Here is a 22,621-nt window from a genome sequence, read left to right as displayed (position 1 = left end):
AATGCAAAAAAGCCAAAGTTTTTGTTTTTCTTTTTACTTGTTAAATTAAATGTGTGTGTGTGTGTGTGTTACAAAAACTGAGCCTGGCGGTGTTTCAGTCAGTTTGTATCAGAACTTAGGACCATTCATAATAACTATTTTTGCTTGTGTTCATATGACTGAGGTATTTAACAGAGTTGTCTGTTACACTCACTTGTGTTCAGGCAGTGCATGTTCCCGTGTTTTTGGTTAAGTGGCTGTGAACCCAGATACTTTCAAAATCTAGCTTGATCTTCCTGGTTTTGAGAGTATTCGGTCCACTGTGTCTCTGCCAGAATCCTTTTGAGGGTAAACAGACACCCAAGACACTGCTGTGCGTTGTATCTGGATTATGTTTGCGACTTTATGAAAACTCTTTATGAAACTTTTCTCCAATAAGCTATGCTTCATGCTCCTTGCTTCCTTTTCTTAGCTATCTTACCTTCATCAGGGTGGAGCCAGAGGCTGTCTCTGGTTCTCTTTCATACAACACATGATGTGATTAAAATGTTCTAAATTGTTAAAGCAGTGATGCATTACATTACAGTTCTCCTACGCCATGTATGCAAGTTTACAAAACTGATTAGCACTTGGCGAAGTGATTTTGAAAGGAAATCATTTTCAAAGAGTCGCTGCAAAATGAGTCAGTCTTTCTGAGAAGGTTACAACAACACATGTCTTCCTGACACACTGATGAGGATCTTTGTTTTATAGGTGATACAGTACAGCATGTTTCTGTATGACAAATACCTCTGACTTGGAGAGAAGAGGAAGGAGTGATAATTCAGTACTGAACCACTTATTCTTCACATCATGACGTCTTATGATGGGTGATGTGAAGTGAATATGTCTGTATGACAAGATGCTCCGTGGACGTGGCCTTTTAGCAAGACGCCTGCTGTTTCTCACCCCTCTCCTCATCATCAGCTCACCCACTCTGTCTTTTCCTCTTTCCACAGGGGTCTGTTCTTTCACTTTTTTTTTTTTTTTTTTTTTTTTTTTTGTTTAGATCAGAGAAAAGAGCAGAGGTGGAACCCCACAAGGCGTCAGTCCACCTGGCACCAGTTTTCCAGCTCTGAACACAAGGCGACAGATGTAGCACCTTTTTGTTATTTTAGGTAATGCATCATGCTGGCACTAGCCTACCATTACAGCTTGTGAGTAAGTTCTAGCTGTCCATCATGTGAGGGATTTAAGTTTTGTCAGGCCGTATGGCAACGAAGCAATACATTTTAAAACCCATGTCCTCGTTAACATTGACTTGATAACTTGAGTTTGAAGAGTTACTATTGACATCGATTTGACAAAAGGACTTCCTGTCAAGTAAATTTTAAACATTTTGACAAGTTTTCCTGAGGCTAATGTGAGGATGCCACCACATGTCTACATTTAAACAGGTAGACATCTTAAAATATGCTGAAATTCACTTGCAAAAAAGGACTTGAGACTCATAGTTTTCAGGTAAAAGCTTTGTTAAAACTGCATTTGAGGTACATTAATGTTATTACTTTCACATTTAAGGTAGTGTGTGTGTGTGTGTGCGTGGATGTAATTGACACATTTGTTCAACAGCTAATAACAAGAGAGGGATGTACAGTAATTAGTTTGACAGTACAATCTATTATTAGTGTCTGACAAATAATCAGCCTTGACAACAGTGACTGACAGCCACATCGACTTTTCCTGTAAATCCACAGCCACAAGAGGGAGTCTTGACTTGCTCTGTGTGTGTGTGTGTGTGTGTGAGCACGTTTATAGCCATGACTTTGTCAGCAGCTGGAGGCATCCTGACTCAGATATATTTAGGAGTGACGATCTCCTTCCTTCCCACACAAACAGACGAAACACATGCCTTAATTCACTTGGATGGAGTTTGTCTCAAACTCTCTTTTGTTATTTTGTGTTCTGTCTTGCAGGAGTCCTCAAACACAGAGGCAGGCCCTTAATCTCTTGTTGTCTTCTCTTTTATTGTTTGCCTGTAGTACATCTTCAAAATGTTAAGTGACCAGAACTTTCAGATACTATCAGAATGTTAATTTCATAAAGACACAGTATCCAAGAGCAACAAAAATCAGATAGCCCGGAGCAAGAACACAGCCAATAACCAACCCTGTGGACAAAATGGAGACAAATCAGTCATAGCAGTCACGATTTCGCTTACATGGAACTAGTGTCATTTAAGGACAAAATTTATGAAAATGAAAACAGCAGATGACATCATTGCAGGGCTCAGGTTCAGTCTGCAAACACATTTGTCTTTCTGCCCCTGGAGGTACAGTACAATGGTGACGGTGGGGCAGTAATGTGTAACCGTCATATTATCTTATGGGCTTACTGGTGCAGCCACACCAGTCAACAATGCACTGACCATAAACCTTTGAACTTGGTTTCGACCAACCCAGCTCAACTCAGTCTTTTATTCGCCTCTATGGAATCACTTGCAGGGAAACTGAAAACTAATGTCAGTTTTTGTCTTTTTCTCTTTTTAACAGCCAATTGTTCACGTACAGTAATTTGCATTGCGAGTATTCTTTCACAAGCAGTTCAGTTGAGCATTGTGTCATTTGCAGTTCACCTGGCAATGTTACGCCCACCATTTTGTCAAATCTGTAATCTGTGTGTCATCAAATAACGACTGACGTTTTATCTAATCAGAGTGAGTAGTTTGACTGTGAGTTGTATAGATTATTTAGTTCTTTCTTTTAGTCACCTCAGGAAATGAATCCTTGTCTTGTTCAGATTGCCCTAACTTCTACTTGCAGTATAATTCAAGTGAAGGTTGATCAGGTAAATACTGAAATGTTTTGTTTTCTATATATTTATTTCACACATTGTAGAGTTTCTGACTTAACTGTTTGATATTTGCAGGCTGCCTTTTACAGCCTATCCTCAATTAAATTATCCAATTACCCATCCCAACCCTTTTCACAGTTACGTCACTCTAGAAGGCCCCCCCAAAGACAGTGACATCAGTGGTGAATTCTTTAAAAGGTAGCTCAAATGTGAAGTATTCGGCAAGTGTCTGAGCATTAAAAAGTGCTTCCCTCTGGACTGGCTGCTGCTGTTAATGTGTCTGAGAGCTTTTTGATCGATTTTAAAGTCAAACCTCTGTTCTCTTGACCCTTCCTCATGCTGTGCGTATATTTGGAGCTGGAGGGAGAACACAGTAAAAGATGAAGTCGGGAGGAGAATGAAAGCATTGGGGCAGATAACCCCCATTAAAACACAAGCTGTGGGCACATCTATGGAATTTCAGGTGTCATCACACTCAGCCTGAAGATGGACGTGTTTCTAATGTCGTGATGGGAGACCCAGATTTAGGACTAAATACTTGCAAAACTAATGAAATTCCCATCAGTCTCAAACTGTTTATTTACTGCAAATTAGAAAATCTACACATGCCTAGCATCAGTATATTAGCATTTAGCTAAAAGCTCTATTGTGCCTAAGTACAGTCTTACAAACCCACTAAAGATGGCTGGAGACTTGGTACTCTTAGTAGTGTAAAACCACTTCACAGGAGAACTGTTTAAATCTTCATCAATCTACATATTTAAAAAAAAGGTAACACCTAAATATATATATTTTTTCACTTGTCCTATATGTCAAATCATTTCACTATTATGTTTGAGTAGTCAATCAAGTTCAGTCAAATGTCAAGATTCATTAAATGAATGCAAAAACGGCTTTCTAGAGCTTTTTATTAGCACATTCAAAATGAAAAAAAAAAATCTTTACATCATCCATCACTGACAAAAAGCAACAAATAAAAAAAGGTGAGATGCATAGATACAGAAGCAAAGCTGAGTTTTAAGAAGTCATTACACATTCGAGTGATTTGAAAAGGTGGAGGTGGAAACTGGAAAACAATAGGCCAAAGCAACAGGACTAAAGCAGCGAAAGAGATGAAAGTATTACAGGAACACCCTTGGCTTTTTGAGCGTGCTCCTACAGCTGGAAGCTATGTGTGGATGTGTGTGCATGTACTCAGCTCACTGGGTCCTTCTCAAGTCCCATAAATAGTCCAGGTAGGTCTTACTGTGTGCTACATGAGGCGATCAAGGACTAAGCTACAAGAACACACGGGACTCTTTAGTCATGTCCATCTGCATGCATGTGTGTTGGCATGTCTATTTCTTGCGGTAGTCATCTGCATAGGCTCTGTGATCATCCTGCTCAGGGTACTGGTCTCCGTAGCGCCTCAGTATGTCCTGGATACTGGGCATACCCTGTGAGAATGGCTGGTAGGGCATGTGAGGCTCCTCCTGGCCACTCTGGTAGGGCTCTGCCTCGTACTGATCCTGTTCCTGCTGCTCCGGCTGCTGCTCGCTCTCTGCTGCCCTCTGGTTGTGGTCCTCCTCAGCATGATGCTCAGGCTGAGCTTCGGTGTGGGTCTGCTCAGGCTCGTAGCGACGCAGGCGGCAGTCACGGTCGTACTCAGGGTCACAGTGTGGGTTGGCAGGCTCCAAGACCCCGTTTCGAGTGCCATCCGAATTCAGGTGGGGCTCGTAGGCTTCAGCATCATAGGGGATACGTCGGTGAACTCCAGAGCGTGGCTCACTGGGCTTCACAGGGTAGCATTCACGATCGTAGCCTATGAAGCAGTCGTAGCCTTCCTTGGTTTTACCGGGGGGGCCCAGAGGGTGGCGCTCCTCCTGGGCTGGTTCTTCAAAACTGGGGTTGGAAAAAGGGTACTGCTGCCTCGTGGTGGGAGGACCACGACGATGCATGGCAGCCATCGCGTCACGAATTGCAGAGAAAGGATCATTGGGGTTAGACTCAGATGTAGCCTCCATCCGTGGAGAATATGGGTCATTAACTTGAGCTTGGGCCATGTATCGGCGCAGGATGGAATATGCGTCACTAGCAGGAGGAGAAGCTGGGGCGCTAGCCTGGCGGTACATAGCATAGGGATCAGTAACTCTGTTGGCATTAGCATAAGCATCTCTAAACATAGCATAGGGGTCGTTGTTGTTCTCAGCAGCAGGAGGGGCAACACGAAGGGCAGCAGCCTCATCTTGTTCTTCATTTTTGTATGCCTCTGGAGGAGTGGCAAATCTGGTGGCGGTAAGAGGGTTGCAGCCCTCTTCAAAAAGAGGGTTGCAGGATCCAGGGCCAGCAGGGGCAGGGGGGTTAGGGGCACGGGGCGCCTGGAGGAACACATCAGTAGAAACACTGTAAGTCATGATAATCAAAGCATATATGCAAATGAAAACATGAACAGAATGCAGCTGTATAAAAAAATCTATCAAGACATACCACAAGGGAAGCAGCATAGGCACAGAGGGGATCCCGAAGTGGATCGCAGTTGGGGTACTGCAGGTAGACACCAGAGGGGGCTTTCTGTACCAGTTTGGGTTTGCAGGTGGGGTCTTTCTTGGGGTCACAGCCAAGGTGAGCATAGGAAGGCAGAGGTCCAGCAGAGGGAACATTTCCGAAGGCTGCTTTCAAGTGGTACTGCATACACTCCACATCATCAGAGGAGCAGATGCGCAGTAGCTCGGCCTTCTGCTCCTGAAACACGAGGAACATAAGCAAATATGTGATTAAGGCCAGACACTTGACTGTATCTAACAATTTCAAAACAGTGCGTGTAGTGCTTTTATGTCAGCATCTTCTCAGTCACTCTAAAGAAAATCTATAAACACAGCTGAAAATTAGAGAATGTAAGTGTTTTCAGCCCTTCTTTCCCAGGCTGGATCCAGTGGACGAGGGACACTGAACTGATAAGTGCAACATTTTCTAAAATCTTAAACTGCAGGATGATATAAACATTGTCTGAGAGTATACCTTAGAAAGGAAAGGCACTGCAGATGGAGCGTAGTAGTGATACCCTGACTGTGGGTCCTTGGCCGGAGCAGCAGAGCGGACGTAAAGAGGTGCTGGGGCCTTCACCGGTGCAGGGGCAGGTGAGGCAGCTGGGAGCACCAGGGGAAGGTAGGGGCTCTTGCCCTGGACCAAAGCAATATACAAGCAGTATGGGTCCTTGGTGGGGTCACAGGTTTTCACTGGTGCAGGTTTGGGGGGCTCTGGTTTAGGTTTAGGCCTGTTGGTGTAGGAAGCTACGCAGTTGGGGTCATCAGAATCAGCACAGGACTTGTAGATTTCCCCCAGGTGGCGCAAGTAGGCCTTGTAGGAGCGACGTCCTTCTGCACGGTTTTTGTTCTGGAGGTAGGCCAGGTAGATGCGGTCCATTTCCTGAACCTGTGAGAGAAGGAATAGATTATTGGTGAGCTTATCCAGATGATGCACGGGCAAAGATTGGGAACAAAAAATCTAAAAACTTGGAATATTTTCACATCCTAGTTGGTAATTTGAGGATCTATACTGAACAAAACAAGTGTGTATGTCTGAAGTATACTTTGCGACAATTGCGACGAGTGTCTTCAAAAAAAAATTTAAAAACTCACTAAGATTATAAAAATGAGTGATTTTTTTTTCTTTTTTTTGTTTTTCTGGGTGCATGTATACTTACTGCCTCCTGGTTGCCGTTGTCGGAGAAGTACTTGTACCAGCCCCAGAAGTCAGAGTGCTGTTTGTACCAGCTTATGTTCCTGCGGTTGCGGATCAGTCTCCTGTGTAACTCTGCAGCAGCTGATCTCTCCTGGATACTTTCTCCCGCTGAGGACAAAAGAGAAAGGGCACTGTTGATCCCCAGGCTTCTGTACTCACTAGGACCTCAGATTCAAGGACTTTGTCATGACTTTTAAAGTTAATAACAAGATATTCAAGGCCTCAGACTTTTTATATTTTGGAGGTTAGACATCATCAAGCTCTAAGAAGATCACCACTATATCGCATTAGAAATCAATCATAGCCTTAAGTGCTGTTGCTACTTTGAAGCGAGGTGAGGTGGAGGTGATGAATTTGAGTCCGATTCCATAATCAAAAAGTGCTTGGACTCATGGACTCATTTTTCAAAAAACCTTTCATGGTCTTTTACTCCTGAAAAATGGCCACTGTATACTTTCTAGAAACACCTATGTGCATGCTAAGGTAGAAATCACATATTTACCATCTCCTTTTGACTTTTGCGCAATTGGTCCAGCAGACAAGAATGCTATAAAAACAGAAAAGCAAAAACAGATGTAAAATCCAGAAATTGCTGAAGTTGAGATCACAAGTAGGAATGGGAAAAGTAAGCATTTTCCAGGAATTTAGAATTAAACCTCAAACACTTACAGGCAAATATTACTCATTAAATAGGACAGGGGTTATTGGCTGTGCCTGGAGCCCTGGCGACTGCAGCTCTTTGTAGACTTTATAGGTGAGCCTGTAACATCAAACCCCATGCTGTGTTTTCAAAGAGCTGCATGTGTGCCTCTCTGCATCTCGTACTGTATGTGTACGTATGTGCACTGTTTGACCCCATGCAGCTGAGGGGAAACAGGGAAATCAGCTCTGCTCCAGATTTCTTTCATCTCCACAGGGAAAAGGTGTTAATGCCTTACAGAGGAAGAGGAGGAGGAGTAAGAGGGGAACAGATGAAGGGTTTTAAAAAAAAGAGCTCCGCAGGGGATAATTCAAGGTGACGGTAGTTGGAAGTGGGGGGGGGGGGACATCAATCTCCTGATTTAAGAAAAGAGTTCTGATAAGCTTTGATGGACTAATCAGGAAAATGTGATGTGCGCTGTAGCTTGTAACGTCAGATGAACAAGCAGAGGCACATATTTGCAAAGAAATCAAAGAAAGACGATGAAGGTGAAGGTGACCTGAGGTGATGGGGTGATATGAAGAGGGTGGGCTAAATGATGCTGTCTCAGTGTATCCCCTGCGTTATTTTACGAGCCTGTAAAAAAAAAAAAAAAAAAAAAAAACTGTCTGGCACATCTGGAAATAGCAGAGCTTTAAGAGGGCCGAGGAGGAGGAGGTGATGCTGACAGGTACTAATTTTTTACGGGAGCAGAAATGATGAAAGAAACTCTTCTTCCTCCTACTCTTTTTTTTTTCTTCCCTTTTAAGCATCACACGGTGCACATTTTACAAACCATTTTTAAAGGAAAGAAGATGAGGCCTTGCCTCTTTGTAAATATGCCAGTCATCGTCAAGGGCAAACTGAAAACAGGTGGTGGAGGAGCAACTGGTCTTCATGTCGAAGCATTCAAGATGATATATGAACACACGGGCTCCGATAGAAAGTCACATTATGATATACATGAAGCACGGCTGAGTTACAGTCACTCCTGGGTGTAAATCTGCGTCCGTGAACTGGTGAAGGGCAGAAACACTTCGCCGTCCAGCTTAACCCCCGACCTTAACAAACCTTGAAACGTAGATAATGAAGCTATAACTCCAGTAGAATTTATTTAGGAAGAGCCCAAAGTGACGACGTAGGATAACAGTGAGGCCGTTTGTGGACAGTGAGAAGTAACAAAGGATGTGCACTTGAGGTACTTTAGTTAATTTTTTTTCCATTCAGTGCTACATTACACATTACATTTTACTCCCCTCTGTTTCCAATGCAAGTATTCTACTTTTTCTACTTCTGTTTGAGTGCCACAGTTACTTTGAAGAATTGCATAAACAACAATATGTAGCTTAGGCTATTGTATGCTGTTATAAAGTACTCAAAATTTGCCATACTTCAACCTGCTACAACATAAAGTGGAAAAATAAAACATCGCACTGACATGGGAGATTCTGCTGCCTAATGAGTACTTTTTACTTTTGATGCTTTCAGATTAATTTTCCTCCAATACTTGTGCTTGCATTGAAGTAAGACGCTTTTGGCTTTGAAAAGAAAAGAGAAAAGTGATTATGAAATTCATTCAGTGGTCTGAAGAGCTCAATCAACATTCAAAATGACTGGTCAGCAACATGTAATCATATGAAATTACTGTATGTTTTTCCAGCAGTTTGAAGTTGTATGCATGGAAATTAAATTTAGCTTTTCATCTAAAAAACATTATTCAGTGCCTGGAAAAATTACCTTATCATTTTGAGACGGTCTTGAAGTAGAAGCTCTAAATTCTGACTATTTGGGAAAAAAGTACACTGAGGGTAATTGTACCGTACCAGAGTCTTTTCTTTTTATGCCACTTTCTATTCTGCAGTTCTTTTCAACATTAAGATACAAAACATGAGTTTTTAAAAAATGTTGCAGACTTCTGATCCACATCCACTTGAATTCTGATGATCTTTTCATGCACTAAATGATTAATCAGTTAATCAAATAAGATAAGAAAATAATTAATTAGTTGCAGTTAGTTACACTCACACGGGCCCAGTACTTCTTCCATCACGAAAACCTGTGTGTATGGAGAGTACTTGCATAGCACCACACTAACTGCGCAGATGGTAACATATTTCACATCCCCGTCGTGTACTCACCTGGCAGCAGCATCACAGCCAGCAGAGCTGTGACGAACACACCGGAGAAAGTGGTTCTCCTCCCTCCAGCCATGACTTGAGCTTCTCCTCTCCTGCAAATACCAAACACACCGACATTCAAAATGATGCTTATGCCCAAAACCTCCCACTCCAGCTTTAAAATCTTATTATACAGCAGATATTTTTAGCTCGACAAACTTTTATTTTGTCATCGATCTAAGAGCAAAGAAATGCCAAGGTACAAAATTGATTTTTTAAATCCACTATTCAACCTATAAATCCCCATAAAGCTGTATATTCAGAAACAGATCTGCTTGGTTCAAGAGCCCAACAAGATGCCAGTAGTTCAGCGAAACTTAAACGGCTTCTAGACTCCTGGTGAAAAGAGTTAAATTTCCACTCCGGTAACAACCTGAGACCACAGACCTGTGCTAGTCTTCACCTGGAGTGACTGTTGAAGTGACCCCTGCGGCTTGGAAGTGAACTCTGATTTAGAGGCTTTAAACAAACATGTTGACACAAGAACTCCTGGCTGGGCTGAAAACAACTGGTTTGTCATCTTATAAACACAACCAGGTGTTGTTCAGCAGTCAAACTTGACTTCAACCTGAACTTGAATCCCTGGGAATTTCCTGAAGTAAACAGAAAGACGTGCAGAATCACCACAGTCTCTTACCTGCTGTTATCTTATCTAATCAGGCTGTTTGTGGATCGAGATGTGGCCTCCAATGAAGCCTCAAAGGCCAAATGACTCAGTCCACCTGAGCTCAAACACAAAGTGTGCGCCCGTGTGTGTGTTGTGGTGGGTATGATGGAGGCTCCTGGCGCACCCTGTCCCTGCGGCCTTTCTGACAGACTGCCCCGACGAGGGGATGGGGCACAGCTTTAAACCAAACACACAGGCAACAAGCACTCATTAACGCTCACACAGAAAAACACACACACAGACCACCTAAGGGGGTCAAGGGCCAGCTCAAAAAGATGCCTGATTGGTCCGATCTTTCCGAACGTTTCAGCCAATCGGAGGCACCGTAATTAAAGACAGGAAAAGAGAGGAGGTGGGAGGGCTGGAAGCAGAGATGGAGACGTGGAGACATTGTAAGAAAAGTTGTCTCAAGTTTTTTGCTGGCTTTTTTTTTTTATTTTTTATTTTAATAAACTTCATGTTCGATAACTAACTCAATCACATTTAAGATTGGAAATCAGACTCTGGGATTTTTATTTTTGGGCTCCAATAATCACTCCCAAGCAAGAAAAATAGAGACTGAAGGGGACAGAAGAAAACATGAGGAAATAATGAAGGGGAGCCAAGGTGCCACATAAGCAATTTCTCAGAGACCCTCAATGAGGGCCAAACCACAGCTTCTGTCTAAACCTGAACACACACATACACGGACAGCTGGTCTACACATGAGGAATTTGTTAATCTCCAGGTTCCTCCACAGTTTAACTGTGTTCAGGCATGCCAGCCTTGTAAGACACACACATTCACCTACACAATGATTTTAGTAGGTTTCTGAAAAAGCCATATACCTGCAACATGTGATGCAATATCAGCACATCTAACTGGACTGTAATTTCTTTATGGCACTCAGGATTCTTAAGTTCCTCATCTGGGGAGGCTTTATGCAGAGACTGAGACCAAACTTCTTTATTTCCCTCTTTGGCAAAAATACCTACTTTAGAACCCTGTTGTTACCAAGAAGCTGGTCTTGTTTTCTGCCACTTCAAGGTCTATAAATACAACAGTTTACAACTATATTTTACCCAAGGCTGAGGTAGCACTTTTAAGAAGGCTCTCCCCTATTTTAACAGGATAACACCAGATTCATTAAGAAATGCTATTCAGTTTGGTGTGGGAGAACTTGAGTGACCTCAAACCCATAAAGCACCATTGGGACTATCAGGGACGCAACCTGTCCTCAATATTAGCGTTGGACCTCACCAAAGCTCTTGTTGCTGATGGGAGCAAATCCATGCAGCCAGGTTACTAGGTGAGTGGAGGCTCTTACTGCAGCAGATTAGATCTGTACGATCTCCAGGAAAATCAAAACTGACTGTTAAAAATCCTACGGTAAATACGACTGGTCGAAGACAGTTGAGGGACATCAGAAATGAAAAAAGCTCCTCTGCTTCTGAACACTTTATCTGCTGTGTATCTTTTAGTATTTCCACATTTTTCTGCAGCCCCTTTCCTGTCCCATCGTGTCCAAACTCAACGTTTTAGTGGTCATGTTAACACTGTATCTCGTATATAATTAACGTTTGCTAACAGATGTTTCGCAGAGCCCACAAACCTACAATCCAGCCAGGAGCAGATTCAAACACGACGACACCAAAACCATACTCATAATTTTCTCTAAAGCTGGAATGTGAGAGATTCTCAGAATCCCCACACACCTGGTTCACCAAGACGCCTTTTAAAAAACAAAAAGACTTTATTTCATCATGGTGGTGAGTGACATGACAGGATAAGAGAAAACTTGTAGTTATAATAAGCCCATTTTCTGATGTACACGTTCACAGAAACGCACAGGTGTTCAGACGCTGTCATCACTGAAGGTCATCGTCGTCGAACAGATCCTCAAAGTCTGCAGGTGTAAAAGAGAAGAAGAATACAAAATGGAAAGAAAGGAGACAAAAAAAGGAAAGGGTTAGAATTAGTCCAGTTTCCCAGAGCTCACATTCTCACCCTCTGAGCTTGGATCAAATGATATTTGGTGGTATTTTTATCCAGTGAGTCATTTTACTCAAGAAGTGGATCCGCATCCATTAGCACTAACTAGTACTTGTTGTATAACTAAGCTGACTCAGTGGTGCATCTGATGTATGGACTCATATATTGATTCTTTAAAACTGTTTCGAGAGAGAAAAACAATAATAACACTACTGCTATTAAAAAGGAGGGAAAAATAAATGATAGCTGATCCTTCTTGTAGTGCTACACTTTCTTCTTTGCTCATCCAGATAATGAAACGCTCCATTTAAAAGCTCTGATGATTTGAGCTTTTTCAATTATCTATCGACTAATTAATCATCAATATTATCATTCACTTCCCGCTTTTAAATTGCTGATTTTCTTTCTTTTTGAGCACTACGCAAGACAATGAACGTTGTTGTACTGTTGAAATGTTGGACTGCATGGAGATTTATGGACAGTGGTTACGGAGTCTGGGTTGATGTAAGCTGGAATGTGGCCTTCTGAGCTGACCAGGTCTAGCAGAAGCATTTGCTAGTCTTTATTCACCATGCTGTAACTGTTAGAGAATATGCTGAAATATTTCTGGAGGATCTTTTTAGAGAGAAGCTTGATATTTTGCCATTTATACAGGCTATAAAGTAAAAATGTATTATATAAATTTACATAAATCTGCTAAAATGTCTCTAGGTTGAGAAACACTCTTATGTTTCTGTAGTTTCCAGGAAGTTACAAACAACTTGCTCCTTGGCTACCCATAACCCCTTGCAACTCTGAACGCAGCAGACAACGCACAGCAACATCAGGAAAGTAGAAAACGTACCACTTTTCACACTGTTTGGTGACCTTTTTAAAAACCTAACATTATATTGTGGCATCCATGTCAGCACAGAGGGACACCTCAACCTCAGCTTAGAGAGCCCCATTAAAAGGGCAAAGTCTCTGTGGAATCACTGGCTTTAAATGATCACTTTAGCTCTAATCAGACATGTCCTAACTCGCGTCTTAGGTAACAGAAATAGGACCTGTGTATGCCCTTTTTAAAAGAACAGTCCACCTAATGTCAAATGGTTGGTATGCACGTATAAAAAGATGAGTGTCTACACCTCCAGGGTCTGATTAGTGCCAACCAAAATACTATTAATAAATTCTACCGCATTGCAAATGATTTCTGGCACACACAGTTTCAGTCTAATCACATGTACGAACTGTATCTACTCCGGACTGAAACATGGCATTAAAATACTTTGAGTGCAGTCATCAGCATGAAGGGCCCTTATGGGACTCAAATTCCTGTTAGTAGCACAAGCTAGGACGTACCATACATGAGACAACACCGAATGGAAGTTTTAAGTACCAGCCAAACTGATCTAAAGGAGTGTGTGTGTGTGTGTGTGTGTGTGTGTGTGTGTGTGTGTGTGTGTGTGTGCACGAGTGTTTAAAGCAGCTGACTGGCAAGGTGTCCTGCTGTGTTTCAGTCTGACAGCAGCTATAAACTCACTTTACCATCCTCCTCTCCTCTTTTCCTCTCTTTTTTTTTCTTTTTTCACAATCAGCTCTTTTCTTTCTAGGTCATGTGCTGCTGAGCCAAAATTGATTTTTTTTATTTTTTTGCCCGCAGCTAACACTGCAAGACGGAAAACCGATTAGGTTAGTGTTTTCATGCACTGCCTGTGTGTGCGATGCTCACACATAAACTGGTGTTTACGGGGGAACAACAGGATTTTTGCGGGTTAACTTGAAAAGACAATGTGGACACTGGATAATGCGCTTACACTAATACTTCTTCTCTTTAAACTTTCCTCTTACTGGAAAAAAAATAGTGGAATATTTTAAACTCATTTGCTGTTTATATGTGCATACCAAGAAAAATAATTCCACAAACACATGGTGCGAGTAAAACTTAGAACCAGCAGAGTCTGCTGCTAGTCTCTACTGCTCATTCAAAAACTAAGATTCCCTTATTCCAAAGGCCAACACTGAAAAAAATATTTTGGTACAACAGGTTAACCTTTGTTACAAGAGCAGTGTAAGAGAAGCTCCTGAATTGGACAGTGTTTACTGTGAGTGCCTGAGTGAGTGAGAGACACATGGTCAATGAATACAAGGGACACAGAGGACACATTAGCAGTATTTTGCCTGGCAAATGCACAGTATAGGTCACATTGTGTTGGTCAATACATGCTGCAAGTTCTCAAGACCAAGTCTCATGTTTTTTTCCCAGCTGCTGGAAAAGTGAGCAGGAGGTAAATAAACATTTCCTGCTGTGCTTCGCGTCTGCGGTCTGGAAGCAGAGGAGGAAAGCCCATTATTAAAAATGAAAATGATCGTGTGGTCGCTTGTTTTCTCACCGAAGCTGATCAGATCTAGAGATTACAATTTAGGTGCGTGTACCAAGTTTGTGTGTATGTGTGTGAGAGAAAAGCTGGTTTACCGTTAAAGAAGTCTGAGTGCACTGCTTTTTCATTGGCTGCCAGATCCATCAGCAGACCGCTGCTGCCCCCTGCCTGTTGACACGAAGCAGTGCAACCAGTTTTACAGCACAAGCAAATCACACACTCTTGCATCATTACAGGCAAACAACAGGGGACAAATAAATGATGTGAAAACTGCCACCAATGAAAAACAGTAGCGTTAAATGCCAGTTTCATATGGACAAACAACCTTCACAGGATCATGCTCTTTGCACGCTCTTTGAAAAAAGAAAAAACAAACATGAACTGAAACATATTGTTCATACGATTCGATTAAAAACTTTAAAACTTTTTTTTTTAAAAAAAGACGCAAAACTGTCTCGCAAATGCTGTGAGTATCGACAGCATTATTTTCAGAGTGTAACGGTAGCTAGCTGAGTTTATAACTTTGACTCTCACTAAGTTAGCATTAGCAAGTTTTTGTTTTGTTTTGTTATTATTATGTTACTTTTTCGCTCCGAGCCTGTTAACCTACCTCCTCTAGGTCCACGTACGGTCCAGCTCCTTCAGGAAACATCTCGTCCACCGCGGGTTTCATTATGTTTTCAGTTCAGTAGACGAACACAGCTTTTTGAATGCCTGGCTGAGTTAGCTTCTTAGCACCATTGATGATGTATTCAAAACAACCGTGTGCAGCAGGAAATTGGGCTCGGCTGCCTCCAGCAGCTTCTCCCATCGGGTCCGCTTTTACTTACCGTAATTATTATTAATTATTATATAGTAATTATTTTCAATTTGCTATTGAATTATATGTTAATGTTTATATTTGTATATGGTATTGTCATTTTATTTTACCTTTTCATTGACGTGTTTTATTTTTAGCTTGTGACAACAGATTGTGACATCTTGTTCCTGTAAATATTAAACTGAATAAATAGAAGTATGTATGTAGGGAAGTATATAAGAGAGAAGGAAAAAAAATAATAAAATGAAGGAAAAGAGACGTTAAATGAAGCTTGAGACAAATCATTGGCCGGTGATCATCACATATTTGAAAAATGTTTATTAATTTGTGGCACAGGAGATATCATACAGTCCTACAAAAGGGATATATACTCTATTCTACATGTACATCTAAACTACAACAGTCATATACTTGCTATGCTTTACATTGAATTTCTATATTAATTTCCTCTTATTTCTCGCTTTCTCTCAAAGTATATATTTCCTCATCAGCTCCTTCCCAGTCTTCCTGCTCCATTCAACTCCCCTTTCAGTGTTCATGTCCCGCATTGGTCTCGTATCCCAGAGTGTCTCCAAGGTGCTGATGGGCGAAGAAGGCCCGGGCCATCTCGTTGATACGGTTGTAGGCACCGATGGATCTGAAGTATTCAATGTAGTTCCAGAAGTCAGAGGTGGAGTAGGGCCAGTAGGGAACAGCTGGTGATTCATCATATGGCACTAAAAGACACACAACAGGTCAAGCAAGGACAAGACACAACTTAAATCACATTACAAGTTAGGCCAGTCTGTACACATTTTACTTAAATTATGGAAGAGCCCAGAAAAGCTCATTTTTGGATTTCAAGTTGAATAAAATAGAACAGAAGAGGAAGTGCAGGAGAGGTAAAATTATCTATAATAACTGACGCACATTCAGAATGACTAATGTGTACAGATACAAGGTATTAGACATTTTGTGTTTGTTGCAAAATGTGAAGGCAAACTAAGATGTTATTTATATACAGTACCTCCTTCTGGGATGACTCTGGCCTCTGTGAGGAGGAGGAGAGAGGAAAAAATTAACATTCCCAAGCATTCCACGGCTTCCCAAATACAAAGACAGGATTCAAGTGTGGAAAAACTGAGCTTTTTCCCAGGGGACTGCAGGATACCTGCTCCCTTCTCAAATATTATCGCTGACCATATCTTCCTCTCTCTCTCTGACTCTCTCACACACAGTCTGAAGAATTCATCGTCGGACAAAGTCGTCTTTGTACTAATGCAGTCACCAAAAACAAATGTTCTCTTGTAGATGCAGCACCGTCACATCTGGGAGAAACATACCTGAGTCATACACAGCTATTTTGACAATAAGCAAGTAAGCATCCATATGTCAAATTGGGTTTTATTACCTCCCCAATGCACATCTTTGCTGTAACAAAACATACTAAACTTCAGCTGCCTCCAAGAGAATATTAACCCTGAAGTCTAGTTTAGATTAAAAAAAAAAAGAAAACTTACCACTGAGATGACAGGCAAAAAGGCAGAGCAGAACACTGAGCCAAACCAGCTTCATCTTGCCCTCCTAAATGAACAAAATGTCTGTAATGATCTCAGTTTTAGCCCAGTGGTCAGTCTATCAGAGATGATTATACTGCATAAATGTGGAGACCATGCTAATCCCTCTTAAGCAAACTCTTGTGCAGTTTATCTTAATTATGTAGGAGTAAGACGATACCGAGATAAATGAAATCTGGTTACCTGAAAACAGTTTGTGAAGCTGTGCAGAGAGACGCTGCTGTTCATCTACTGGTTCACTGTGGTCTGTAGTGTGAGGGGCTCAGTGGAGGAACAGCCAGTGGACCTCCACCACACACACACACACACACACACACACACACACACACACTCTCTCTCTCTCTCTCTCTCTCTCTCTCTATCTAACACAGTCAAGTTTTGCCCAGATCAGACTGTATTTACACAGAGGCGTGCTTTGATATTTCCAAGTGGTGTAAAATCTGTTCATGCATCTTTTTTTTTCCTATATGTGTGTGTATGTATATATATGTATATATATATGTGTGAGAGGAAGTACAAATTTGAGATACTTGCAGTAAATGTGCTCAGTTATATTCCACTGATGCTCACTGATACAGACAGCCAGGTAACTGCTTCATGAATACAGATTTAATAAAAATTAAAAATTAAAAAGACCATCACCACAAACATTCTTGTTTACACAATATGATGTCCTAGAATATCAAAATACAATATATTCCTAAAGAACAATGAGTAACGTTACGTAACTTCACTGAGGTTCAGAGTTGATGTCATGCAGGTTTTACAAACTCCTTCCCTCCACTTTTTTAAAAGTACTGATCAGTTACTACAGAATTAAAATGTAAAAATATCTTTAAATGTTTTCATATCTGTTACACTGGAGTACTTTTGGTCAGTGAGGAAGAGTTACGACATGATGCTGGAAAAGTAATGAAAATCAAAGCAAATAATGCTATACCTGCGATACACATCTGTTTGAAAATAAGTGCTGTTCAACAGGACAACGTTTTCCTGTATTTCCTCTTAACTTTGAGCTGATGGTTAGTAAGTTTGAAGATGTTGTAGTTAACAGTACAGTCCTGCTGATCAAGTATTCAACCCTGCCTCTTCTGAGTGCAGTGCAGGTGCCATGAGTGGGAGTCTCCATGCATCCCTAATTATCCTTGCAGCCCGTCTGATCTGTGGCCTTCATCCTGAACAGGTCGATTCCCTCACTGATCAGCAGCTCTTTGGCATAACGCACGGTGTCTGGAGGCAGGAAGCGCGACCGGCCGAGGATCCAGGCGTAGTCGACGTGGAACAAGCGGAGGATGTCCGTGCAAGAGTACACGACGGACAGGCTGGTGTAGTCAGTGGTCAGAACCCAGTAGGGGCTGTAGGGAGTAACTGGGAGAAAAAGTCAGAGGCATGAAGGTGTACTGGCAATAAATCATGTATCGAAAGCACAGTTTTAAAAATCGATTTACAAAATAAATCCATTCAATATTGCTGAGAACTGTAAAGCAGCGGCAACCTAAGCAAGAGCACAATTAAAAAATTTATACGGAACAAGCTTAAATTGTATAGAATTACAGAAAAGAGGAAGGTTATGGTTAAAATCTGAAGCAAGAGACTGCACTGACTTGATCCTGTTATTTTGATTTATTTATTTATTTTGAAAAAAGCACTTTGAATGTGTAACGATCTACACACAGACCACAGTCTCTCATGTCTGAGTTTAAATTTTAGGATTTATTTTGTGCATACACCTTCAACTGCTCAACTGTGCGCACATGTGCACCCACTCTGAGGTTGTTTTCAAAATTAAAAGCGAAAATTTTTACATCACTGGAGGTCAGACTTGAACCTGGTCGCCCTGAACAGCCGCAGCACTGATGTCACACTCGAGTTGGCTGAAAAAAAAGACGTAAACATCTACTGTTGGACCAGAATAGATGATTCGCTGACGAGACAGACAGTGCATTTGTATTGACAATAAGCCTGTCTGTCTGAGGCTGCTGCATCACATGTCAGCAGACGCGTCCTCATTCACAGGGTATGTGTGCTCTCCTGTGAATGAGGACGATGAGTGGAGTCTGCTATGTCTGATGTCTTTCGAGGAAACCCCTTTGGTAGCCAGTGTTTACATCTGGAAATACCATAACTTTCCCTGTCTTTTGTTGCCCCCAATCCAAAAACTGACAGAAGAATGAAAGAAAAAGGGACAACAGTCAGGCAAAATATGAAGACGATTAGGATGAAGAAGACTACTTACAATAAGAGAAGCTGACGCCAAGTTTGGCAGATTCTCTCGGGTCTGCAACCACTGCTGTCCCTTCTGCTACCCTCACCTTGTCTTTACTGAGAGGCAGAGAAAACAATAACACATGAACACAGCAATCGCAGAGACGGACCCAATTTGTCCCATTAGACATTGTTTTGTCTACAGTACATACTATGTAAAGCAAAAGTTAATCTTTCCTCTGCTGGATTAAAGGAGATGTCCACCAGGTCTTCAGTCATTGGGCTTTCAGAGCAAATTCTTAATAATGTGTTGGTCCTTACAAGAAAAGTGAACCATCTTACTTGCTTGTAAGTCCTCCTGCTGTGACATTTTGATGACCCAGTCAACATGTAAGCAAAGTTTGTGTCCCATTGCCCCCTGATGGGAAATTAGGCTAGAAAGAGTTTGCTACATAGCTGCATGTGTTATTTACTTCTTATGATGATTTAGTGAAGTCATTCACATTCTGAGTTGTTGACCCTTGACCTCAGTGAGGTGAGATGTGGTGACATGGTTTGACTTGAGTGAAACATGAGTCAAAAGCGACGCCTAGTTTATTTGTTAGTTTGCACGTTCATAGTTCCTGGTCTGTTTCACCAAAACCTCGCAGGTTATAGTGATAGTGATGCTAACGTTCTGTGACAGGCTCTTTTATCTGACATCTTCACAGTTGTAATGACATTGTTTTGTGCTGAGCTAAATTAACTGCCTCTAGCTTTGTATTTAGCCTGCAGATACGAAAGTGGCATCAGTCCTCTCGTTCTCTGGAAAGGATGTACAGGGCTGGATGGTTTGTTTCACAGGTAGAATCTCTAACATTGAACATCAAATCAAATGTATCGTGAAGCCAGAATCCACAACAAAAACCCCCCAGTACTCACTAGAACTGAGAGTTCAGCACCTGAATGGTACCGTCTCTCCTTATGGCGTAGTTGGCTTCGATGCACTTCCCTCTCTCGAAGGAAGCAGGGAGCTTCTCGATCTCATACCACCTGCCGAGATACTGTCAAGAGAGGGGCTCCGTTAGCTCTGTGCAGCTCAGTGGATAGTGTGCACGAGTGAAAGATTTAGTGTGTTTTACCTGTTGAAGGTTGAAGTTGGGCTGCACCTTAGGAGTGGGACAGGGACCCCAGTGATAGGTCTGAGCTGCCACCAGAGGGAGGAGCAGCAGGAGGAGGAGAAGGTAGACAGACATCATCCCTTCAGGAGAGAAGGAGGATTATAGAAGGTGAAAGTGAAGATGTGTAAATAAATTTAAAGTAAGCTTTACGGGTAAAAGTCATGCATTTAAAACTTTATTTAAAAGTACAAAAGCATCAGCATCAAATATACTTCAAGTACCAACAGTATGCATGATGCAGTATAATTTTTATTACTGGATTATAATTATTGATGTGTTACTCTGCACATAACTTCTATATTACAGCTGTTGAACATGGGGCATTTTTGTTACAGGAGTGCAATGCTAAATCTGTGGGGTTTCGTCTTAAAGAAATAAAGTACCCACACTATGAGGCGTAGCAGCAAATGTAACAATTTTAAATTTTGTCTGAAGTAAGGGTCAACTGGAATGTAAAGTTAAACTTAAGTAGTTGAGTGAGGGATTAAAAATCACAAAACAAGTTTGTTGTTGTTGTGAAACTTTTCATCCTGGAGTTTAAGGGTCGGCTTAAATGTTGCAGCAAGGCCTGTGTTTTATTGAACACCTGCCTCAGAAAGTAACACAGGTTTTATGTAAACTTTTAGTTTTATTCAGTGACTTGGTGGAGAACATATTGATTGATTGCTTATTTCATTTTGACTATTTTTTTTTCTTTTTGGGGGGTTCTTTTGGTCTTGGTTTTCATGTTAGAGGGTTAAACTGAAGCTATGAGACAGTATGGCCTACACTACCTCCGGAGGCTGTTGGCGTGCTACATATGCATACCTGAAAGTATTTACATTTTAGCTTTTCATGGTCAACTGGATGTTAATGGTGAAATAAGATAGTGGCGAAAAACTATGGCAGACATCTCGCTCTCTCGCTCTCATTGGACAGCTGAGGAAATCAACCTGTCTTTTGTCTCCTTTGCATCTTTACTTTTGTCTCTTTATGCACAACACCACATGTGGTCAAACCTGTTCTTCTGGTTCCACGTAACAGCTTCATGTTATGCTTATTTCTTTACACAGTACTGCTGTTTGAGAGTAACAAAACACATCGTATTTAGTAGTTTCTCATTTCAGCCAAATGTTAAAAACGGTCGACCTAAATTAATATTTTTCTCCAGTATTTTACAACTACAGAGGATAAAATCAAGTGGGAAAATGAGCCTTGCAGAAAAGAAGTAATTAATTAAAAACATTTACACTGTGAATGTTTGATTTTTAGCTCCCGTCAGCCATAACTTAAAGCCTTGCTTACCTCAGGTGTGCGGATGTCAGGTGGAGGTCTGGGGCCGCAGCTCACTCTGTGCCTGCTGCAGTGTGGAGACTGTCTGGAGCTCTGAGGACAAACACACTGAGAGTGTGTTCACGTTACATCACTGAGTCAGCATGAGGCAGCTCGTTACGTGAATTGTCATCATGCGCACATTCCCACGTTGTGACAATGCAGACACTGTGGTACGGTTTAAACACTGTAGGCTATTTAGCCTGTTCAGTCCCCACAGTATTTTTCATTATATTTTATTATTTCCATATTTACAAAAATTGTGAACTTTTTCTTTTTTTGATGTGATTGTTTTATTTTTCCAGCTATTTTAGGTTTCATTTTGTTTTTTATTATATTTACTGTAGGCCTATTTTAGGCATTATATTCTCTGTTCTTTCATATGCTGAGATTCTCTATAATAACCAGTAACCTTAAAGTGTTTTTTTAATAATTATTGTGTTTTTGTTACCTTAAGATGAGTCTTTTATATCTACTGCGGTCCTCTTTCACAGACAAACTAATCACTCAGGTTTTGGGAGAACTTTTCATGTTTTTCAGGGGCGGGTGGGCGAGGTGCCCTCAGCTGGTTGCAGTCTGAAACTTCACCACCAGATGCCACTAAATGCTACACACTGGATCTTTAAATCTTTCATATCTGTTGTTGTTGTGTTATCGTGTCTCTGCTTTATCTGTATTATGTGTGTGGTTTTATTATTATTTTTTTAAATACACACTTCCAACAGATAACACAGGAGCCAGTTAGACATCTTGAATAAATTTTTGCTTTTCCCCCAATACGATCCCCATCAGAAGTTGTTGTTGTTTGTTTGTTTTCCTCTGTCCACTATATCATTGCTGTATTCCCAGGACATGATCTCAGTGTCCTCAGCCCTGCTGACACATAAATCTTCATACATTCATCTGCTCTTGTCTAGTACTGAAATTCCCTTTAACTTATGTAAGTTAACGTGTCTTCTTTAATAAGTACTGCCTGCAGGCTATGAGCCAACCCAAAAAACTGGATTATATTCCAGTAATTTCAGCCTCACACACTGATTGGAAACAGTTGCCTTTAGCGTCCTTCCACTTCGGCTGCTGTAAGGGGACAAAACCCATCATGGAGGACACAATGTTGACAATCTCTAACATTATTTTCTCTTTCTCCATTTTACTTGTTAGCTGTTAGAAGTGATTTTTTTTAC

At 41.3% G+C, this 22,621-nt stretch overlaps 4 protein-coding genes across 5 annotated transcripts; all 4 read right to left on the bottom strand.

Annotated features, from left to right (window-relative positions):
* Positions 1–3,707: 3,707 nt before the first annotated feature.
* On the bottom strand, positions 3,708–11,624 carry and1 (actinodin1). Of its 2 annotated transcripts, XM_046371729.1 has the most exons (7): positions 10,025–11,624; positions 9,349–9,440; positions 7,034–7,078; positions 6,494–6,639; positions 5,809–6,222; positions 5,278–5,532; positions 3,708–5,168 (listed from the first exon to the last, which is right to left on the bottom strand). In XM_046371729.1, exons 2-7 carry the CDS (start codon positions 9,419–9,421, stop codon positions 4,149–4,151), a joined length of 1,953 nt encoding a protein of 650 aa, XP_046227685.1. In that variant the 5' UTR covers positions 9,422–9,440; positions 10,025–11,624; the 3' UTR covers positions 3,708–4,148. The 2 variants fall into 2 exon arrangements, with proteins under 2 accessions (XP_046227685.1, XP_046227684.1); XM_046371728.1 differs by having other exon boundaries at positions 9,349–11,624.
* A 142-nt stretch (positions 11,625–11,766) lies between these two features.
* On the bottom strand, positions 11,767–15,170 carry cops9 (COP9 signalosome subunit 9). Its single transcript, XM_046371733.1, has 3 exons — positions 14,996–15,170; positions 14,481–14,553; positions 11,767–11,939 (listed from the first exon to the last, which is right to left on the bottom strand). Exons 1-3 carry the CDS (start codon positions 15,056–15,058, stop codon positions 11,902–11,904), a joined length of 174 nt encoding a protein of 57 aa, XP_046227689.1. The 5' UTR covers positions 15,059–15,170; the 3' UTR covers positions 11,767–11,901.
* A 322-nt stretch (positions 15,171–15,492) lies between these two features.
* On the bottom strand, positions 15,493–17,013 carry otos (otospiralin). The gene is made up of 4 exons (XM_046371732.1): positions 16,945–17,013; positions 16,705–16,768; positions 16,212–16,235; positions 15,493–15,921 (listed from the first exon to the last, which is right to left on the bottom strand). Exons 1-4 carry the CDS (start codon positions 16,987–16,989, stop codon positions 15,734–15,736), a joined length of 321 nt encoding a protein of 106 aa, XP_046227688.1. The 5' UTR covers positions 16,990–17,013; the 3' UTR covers positions 15,493–15,733.
* Positions 17,014–17,348: 335 nt separating this feature from the next.
* Positions 17,349–21,541, bottom strand: apodb (apolipoprotein Db). Its single transcript, XM_046371730.1, has 5 exons — positions 21,411–21,541; positions 20,088–20,206; positions 19,888–20,009; positions 18,998–19,083; positions 17,349–18,129 (listed from the first exon to the last, which is right to left on the bottom strand). The coding sequence occupies exons 2-5, from the start codon at positions 20,202–20,204 to the stop codon at positions 17,897–17,899; spliced, it is 558 nt and encodes a 185-aa protein (XP_046227686.1). The 5' UTR covers positions 20,205–20,206; positions 21,411–21,541; the 3' UTR covers positions 17,349–17,896.
* Between the last annotated feature and the right edge of the window lie 1,080 nt (positions 21,542–22,621).

Source organism: Scatophagus argus, chromosome 18, assembly GCF_020382885.2.
Source record: "Scatophagus argus isolate fScaArg1 chromosome 18, fScaArg1.pri, whole genome shotgun sequence".
NCBI classification, from domain to species: domain Eukaryota; kingdom Metazoa; phylum Chordata; class Actinopteri; family Scatophagidae; genus Scatophagus; species Scatophagus argus.
The sequence above is the reverse complement of the archived record's forward strand: the minus strand, read 5'-3'. Positions and strand labels throughout refer to the sequence as shown.